At 44.0% G+C, this 7377-nt stretch overlaps 1 protein-coding gene across 1 annotated transcript; it reads right to left on the bottom strand.

Moving 5' to 3' along the window:
• Positions 1-240: 240 nt before the first annotated feature.
• On the bottom strand, positions 241-5224 carry fam222bb (family with sequence similarity 222 member Bb). Its single transcript, XM_083548776.1, has 3 exons — positions 5077-5224; positions 2390-2511; positions 241-2058 (listed from the first exon to the last, which is right to left on the bottom strand). Exons 2-3 carry the CDS (start codon positions 2466-2468, stop codon positions 353-355), a joined length of 1785 nt encoding a protein of 594 aa, XP_083404902.1. The 5' UTR covers positions 2469-2511; positions 5077-5224; the 3' UTR covers positions 241-352.
• Positions 5225-7377: the final 2153 nt, after the last annotated feature.

The raw sequence follows: 7377 nt of genomic DNA, 5'->3' as shown, positions 1-7377 counted from the left end.
TCTGACATACAACTCGCTCAATCGATCAATGTGTAGATCCAGAGAACATGAACGGAAAAGAAATTACAGACAAACGTCGCTTTCGTCAGCTGTGACAGCAAATAAATATCGGATTTAAACAGATTTTTATATAGATTTTCCTCCATAGGCTGATAATCTAATCTACAAAAAAAGAGCCTTTTGAAACCTCGCACACAGTTACACTGGGTAAACAGATGACCATGATGTATTGGGGGGGGATACAGTAGATCACTTGCAAGACCGGAAAAGGAAAAAAAAAAAGGAGGAGCAGAGATGTGTTTCTTACACTGAGTCTAACACTGAAGGATGACTCGCCTAAGAAGACTATTTCTCATCTGTACCCTGGGTGGTGAATGTGCACACTGCGACTATCATTTGACTCTTGAGCCCTGCTCATCTTCACCATCATGCCCGTGTTCTGCTCTCGAAAGCACGGCGCCTGGAATTCTCCGCCCAAATACTCAATGGGTGGCATCAGGTTCAAGTGGCCCGTAGGGCATGCTCGAGTCCTGTTTTCTATGGACGCCCCAGGGATGCCCGTGTGAAAGGGAACACCCATCTCTTGAGACCCTGAGCCATCGCTATTGGGTGTAGGCAAGATGCCGTTCCATGGTGGGGGCATGTAATGCCCGTTGGTGTAATTCACAGCTCCGGACATGGCAGTGACGGGTGGTGATGGTGTCGGCTTGTCGACAGGGGCCTTCAGATTAAATGACTGGCCTAAACACACATCCTGAGCATAGCTCATATTCTTGCTGGGAAAGCCAGGCCCTGCTGTCCCATCTCGGGCTGGATTCTTCTGTGGGTTGTCTGTGAGAGACTGGAGATGAGACAGCTGCTGATTCCAGGCATGCTGCTGTGCTAAGTGGTTCTGAGGCGGCTGCTGTTTTATATCATAAGCATGTCTCATGTTCATGGGAGCCATATTGGGCAGCGTCAATCCAGCTTTGTCGGCGGTGCTGGCAAGGGCACAGGAGGGCAACGGGTTGTGAGCACAGACTCGAGAGCTGGCGTCAATCAACAGGTTGCGGCTGATGGGGCTTGGGTTGGCAATCTGGCCTTCACACACTGATGTGGCACTGGCACTAGCGCGTGCCTGGCAGAAACGGCTGATCTGGTGAACAATGCTGCTCAGGTCGCTGGGCTGCTTCTGGTGCAAGCTGGCCGCCATAGACAGAGGAATGGTTGAGGTAGACACAGTTACATTAGGTGGGGCATCTGCATCAGGGAGCTTGGCACCAGACATGGCATTGTTAGGGGCAGGAAGGCCTGGGCAAGGAGTTTGAGGAATGGACTGAGATTGGGAAAAACTGTGTGAGTGCTGCAGGCCAGCTGACTGAGGCATTTCAGGCCGGTGATGGAGGTTCTGAGGACCTGATTGCTGCTGCATGAGGACATGTTGCTGCACAGTCTGGTGTCTAGGCAGGCCAGGATGGACTGCTTGCTGATTGCCCAGGCTTTGCTGCTGTAGTAACCTGGGAGGGTGAGGCACGGTCTTCTGTTCCTGCATGCTCCGGGCATGTGGAAGGGGCTGCTGAGGTTGCAAGCTCTGAGAGCGTGGATGGGGCTTTTGGGCTTGCATGCTCTGAGAATGAAAGAGGTGCTTCTGAGTCTGCAAGCTCTGAGAATGGGTGATGTTCTTCTGAGCCAGCAGTTGTGGTTGAGAAAGAGCCTGCATGCAGGAAATAGTCTGAGGCAGGTTTAAAGTGCTTGGAGTGCCGTAAGGTCCGTTCTGCGGGTTCATGGTGATCTCGGGGAGGAAGCGGACTTGAGGATGCTCCAGGATTCTTTTAACGGGGACTTTGACGATGGCCAGAAGCCCAGTCCTGGTGCTGACCTGAGTAGGGTAGGGGCTGTAGCGCTGGCTAGAGGTGTCGAGACCGTTCACTGTTCGGCGCAGGTGCTTCCTCTGAGGTACTTTCACGTTACTGGGAAAGATTTTTATAGTCAGCGGGTTGTTTGCAACTTTCTTAGCATAGGCGTCCAACTCTGCTGGCGTGGGATACTGTGCAGATCGCATCTTCTGTGTAGTGTCCCCTAAGAAAAATGGAAAAGAAAGTAGAGGAGCTAATGTATATCTGAGATCATTCAACTGTTTATGGATTTCTGAGATTGTTTTCATATTGAGTTTTCCTACAAAAGAGAAATCCTGCACATAATTACCATACGGAAATTTTAATCCGAGATCATAAATCATTCAAAAAGTCTTGTGTTGCCAAATCAAGAGGTCATCTGTTTACAGGAATTGCAATTTAAAAAGTTTTTTTGAGGCTACAAAATAACATCCTTGCTGCTCATCAATAAGAGCTCATATGAGAACTGTACAGCTGGGCTTCTAAAAGAGGACTACGGTCAAAAGAGTACTTACATTTCTGAAGTCCAGTGTTCATCTGCGTGTGGGTGAGAAGCTGGAGAGAGGGTGCTGATACCGGCAGACAGGCCAGCATGTCACATAGGCACTAATTCAATGGTCACACACTCCCTATTACACTACAAGATGACACGAAGACAGGAAAAAAAAAAAAAAGATTGTTAATATACATTACTATTCAAAACCATGGATGTAAAGGCACGTGTATTGTCCTATATTATATATAAGTCCACAATAATCATTCAAAATAAGAAACTCCAACCTCTAGTCTGTTGAAATTAAATTAAACCACTATAATGTATATAAAAAAAAATCATTTATCACTTATTCCTATCAAGAAGTTATACATGATTTGTATAAAAGCACATGCCTGGTGACCTTCTCCTGGACAACAATTCATGATGGACAAAATGGCAATAGATTTTTAATTTTTTTTTTTACTTAAGTAGATTTTTCAAGTATCTGCATTTAATTTTCATTTTGGCCGTTACTTACTATTTTTAAATGAATGCATAAATTGTTAAATAATAACCGCAAAGGTCACAAATGTAACCCAGTGGGTGTGGCGAGAGTGTGAGTGGAGAAAGGGTCTCACTGTGCGTCTGTAACAATAGAAAACTCTCTCCTTTATGTACATGAGAATGGGACACTGATTTGCATCAAGAAAACAGTTCTCATAGAGCAATACTTTTGTACTTTTATCCAAGAAATGTAGAATGCAAAATGGCTGCACGTGAACAGTCTAAAGATACATGAGTTTACTCAAGAAGGTGAACATGGATTTCGACTGTAATATGAACAGTTTCTTTTTCTAATGTCTTCTAAAGAGAACTATAATAAATGGACATTTGGTGTCACCCTTTTGAGTCCGGTTCTAGGCTTCCACCTCAAACCATCGCCAATGGCTCGCTCATTAGGGTTAAAACGTATAGGGTTTTAATTGCGTTTTTGAATGATTAAGATGCTTCGGGACAATGTGCATTGTATAAAGAGTTATACAAATAAAATATAATTGAATTGAAGGAGTTCTTGTACTGGACTAATATTTAAGCAGCGTGCTCATTTACTCAGATACAGGAATCGTGTACTTCACCCACCCCTTGGAGAATCACCACATGTACAGCACTTGCACATCAAACAGGCACAATCTGATTGCTTATCACGTGGCCACACTGTATTCAGTCTCTGATGGCCTCCACAGGTTTCCAGCTTCAAGCCTCCGTTTTCTCTAAACACCAACCAGATCATTAACAAAGGCAGCTTCCCCGGCTGCCTCAGCCCTCATGCTCTTTATTTAAATATCACGCATTTATCCGTGACCTTTATAAATAGTTCTGCGAAACAGCTGGTGTCAGGGCCCACGGTACACACACACTGCAGTGTGCGTCATTCTCCAGAAAGCATGGCAGGAGCCGCTGCAGCGGGAACACAGGCCTCCTGATCTCCAGCTGGTTTCTCCACCCTGAGCTTATCCTCCATTTTAAGCCTCAGACATGAATCTTTCAAGAACGCTATTAGTGTCGCATTGGCTCGCCTAGTCCAACCTTGGTGTGATCTTCTAAACCAAATATAAAAATCTGTAGATTTTACATCATAAAACACCTCAGTTAGATATTTATTAATCCATTACTGGTATTGTTGGACTGTTAGTGGATCCGAGTTGACCTTTTCTTCCGGATCCAATGCACTGATGTTCACAGGACGTGACTTGTCCCAAAGCACGTCACCGTCACACCTCGGAAGGCTCACATAACTTGCATAGAGCCATCTCACACCGTGACTGAGAGAGATCAGTATCAAGTATCAGTGATTTCACAGAGCTGATATCGATATATATTGTACTGAAAGTGGGAAAATGGGTACGGTGCATCCTTCAGTGCCTTAAACACCTCCGCAGAATGTCTGAAACTGATCATTTATTAGAAATGAAGGTAACCTTGAATGATTACAGATTACCTGAGCTCCCAGATGGGCCTGTAAAAGATGGTGAATTAGGTATAAACAATCCAAGGGCTGTTCAGTGTGTGAGCTCAAGCCCAGCAGCTTGATAATAACACTATGATCACCCACAAAACATGATGGAGGAGAGGTAGGCAAGGAAAACCTGACAGCTATCTAACAGGAAAGGGAATGTTAGTTGATCAGTTACAGCTGACCTGTGCAGGCCACTGGAGAACCTGTGAGCTAGCTAGCAAGGCAAACTTGAGCTTTGCTAGGTCAGTAAAATTAGCTCGACAAGCAGACGACATTTTATCGCAGCACCACGTCTACCTTCACACCCTCCCGCTAGTCTGGAGTCCATATTGTCCTGCTGAACGTCAGGTTTGTCTCCAGCAACCCAAAAACTAGCTTAGCTCAACGCTCAGACTTTGTTGGCTACAAATTCTTTACAGTTAGCATTATTTTTCCCCCACACGTATTACGCCAAAGCCCACCTCTGGTCTGCGATTGGTTCGCCGTTTAACCTTCCAATCATAAAGCAGGGGACGTGATAGTCTTAGCCAATCAGGGTACGCGAAGGGAGATCAGTCAGAAAACGGGTAGGACAAAAAAATAAGGCTCAAAACCCAACAGCTATCCCAGTCTTTCTTTGTGCTGCCCTGTGTTGTTTCGCTGCTCGTGTTTTAGACTCAAAATGCACCCTAAACGCTCAAAATAAGCCACGAATAAGGTAAAAAACTTACTCTCCAGCGAAACACGCGACGTTCGAGTCTCAAAACTGCATTTTCTGGCTTTTGTCCGGCGCTCAGTTCCCCAGTGAAGCGTCGTCCAGTCTCTGAGTGCAGCCGCACCACGCGCATGCGCACCACCGTTTTCCCACGCATCTTCTTCTGGGCAGTGCAGTGAGAGCTGCTGCCTCACAAAGCGCAGCCTCTGTGCCGGAGCTCCTCATCCTCCACACAGTCCTCACTGCAACCATGCAGCTGGAAAACAGACAGCACTTTTATTTTTTAGGTTTCAATTAAACACCTACATTACATAAATAAAATGTCTTCTCAATGATATGTTATGTATATACATGCAGTATCTCACAAAAGTGAGTGCACCCCTCACATCTCAGCAACCATTTTAGTATCTTCTCAAGGGACAATACTATAGAAATGAAAAGTTTTTTTTCTGCTTGTATTAGAGCAGTTAAAATTTGGTGCTTTGAGTACAATTATATCATACTGACCAATAAATCTGCTACATGACACCATGGCAAAGAACTCACTGAGGATTTAAAAATTAGAACTGCTGCTCTCCACAAAGATACCCAGGCTATAAGAAGTTTGGTAACACCCTGAAACTGAGTTACAGTACAGTGGCCAGGGTCATACAGAGGTTTTCCAGGGTTCCAGGTTCCACTCTGTAGCCTCACTTAAGAATTTAATTGAACAAACTGTCACTGTAATATGTACATATGTGAAATATAACTCGTGCTGTGCGTCAGGTGCAGAAGCTGGCTTCAAAAAACAGACACGAGTGCTGCCAGCATTGCTTTAGAGTTTGCTAAAGACGACATGTCCAAGATCATGAATTACTACAACCATGTCCTGATGGTGTCCAGCATGTGTTGCGATGCCCTGGTGAGGAGCACCAAAAAAATGTTTGTCTTGCCTACAATCCAGCATGGTGGTGGTAGCATCATGATCTGGGGCTGCATGAGTGCTGCTGGTACTGGGGAGTTGGGGTTCATTGAGGGAAACATGTATTCCAACATGTACTGTGACATTCTGAAGCAGAACATGATCCCCTTCCTTTAGAAACTGAACTGAATGGCAGGTTTTCCAACATAATAACGACCCCAAACACACCACCGAGATGACAATTACCTTGCTGAGGATGCTGAAGGTTGAAGGTGATGGAGTGGCCAAGTATGTCTCCAGACCTGAACCCTATTGAGCACCTGTGGAGCATCCTTAAGAGGAAGGTGAAGAAGCACCATGTATCTAACATCCAGCAGCTCCATGAAGTTATTATAGAGGAGTGGAAGAGGATCCCAGCAACAACCTGTGCAGCTCTGGTGAATTCCATACCCAGGAGGATTAAGGTAGTGCTGGATAACAGTGGTGCTCTCACACAATATTGACACTTTGGACACAGTGTTGGCATGTTTAATTAGGGTGTAAAAAACATAAAATTTTGTTGCCAGTTATTTTGACAATAATGGCTGTATGTTATTTTATTTTCAGAGGACATTAAATCTGTACTGCTGTAGAAGCTTTAAAATATATCCAAGTTTTATTTCCGTTGTATTGTCCATTAAGAAGATAATAAAATGTAGTTTTTATGAATGTGTATGTAACAAATGAATTTGAATTTAAAATGTGAGGGGTGTACTCAATTTTGTGAGATTATGTATGTATGTATGTATGTATGTATGTATGTATGTATGTATGTATGTATGTATGTATGAGATACTTGTGAATAATCTCTCACAACCAATTCTCCTACTGGCATGTTTATTGCAAGTGGAAGAAAACTGGAAAGGAAACCCCGATGAACACTAAGAAAACCTTCACAGAATCTCCACACAGACCTTAAAACAGACAAGTTCAGGATCGAAACCTGGGACTCTTGAGCTGTGACACAGGAACACGTTCCCCCCTGCCCTGCTGTGCCGCATGCCTGTACAGTTATGATATGAGTATCTGTAATATAAACATGGTGACTCTTTAAATCCAATTTGCAGTGTCTTACAGGTTCCTTTGTTTCAGAGGGCTGCTTATGTGCAACCAAATTTTAGCAAACACTTTTTATTTTAAAGCTATCTCTTATACCTTTGCTCATCTTAAAAATTGGAAGTGGTAGCTCACCGGTTAAGACATTGGACTTTGGAACAAAAGGTTATGAGATCTAATCCTAGTACCACTAAACCAAGCTACCACTGTTGAGCTGTTGAGCAAGGCCCTAAACCCCTGAGCTGCTCAGTTGTAGAAATTATATAATTGTTAATTGCTCTGGATAATAGTATATGCCATAAATGTAAGGTAACACCAAAG

Source organism: Silurus aristotelis (assembly GCF_946808225.1).
Source record: "Silurus aristotelis genome assembly, chromosome: 8".
Classification (NCBI taxonomy): Eukaryota; Metazoa; Chordata; class Actinopteri; order Siluriformes; family Siluridae; genus Silurus; species Silurus aristotelis.
Note: the sequence above shows the minus strand (reverse complement) of the source record. Positions and strands in the feature narration are given on the sequence as shown.

Excerpts from the sequence above, each read along its gene's own strand:
- fam222bb (XM_083548776.1), bottom strand. The coding sequence starts at position 2,468 with ATGCTGGCCTGTCTGCCGGTATCAGCACCCTCTCTCCAGCTTCTCACC. Across the intron at positions 2,059-2,389 it reads GAACACTGGACTTCAGAAAT|GGGACACTACACAGAAGATG; the intron begins GTAAGTACTCTT and ends CATTTTTCTTAG.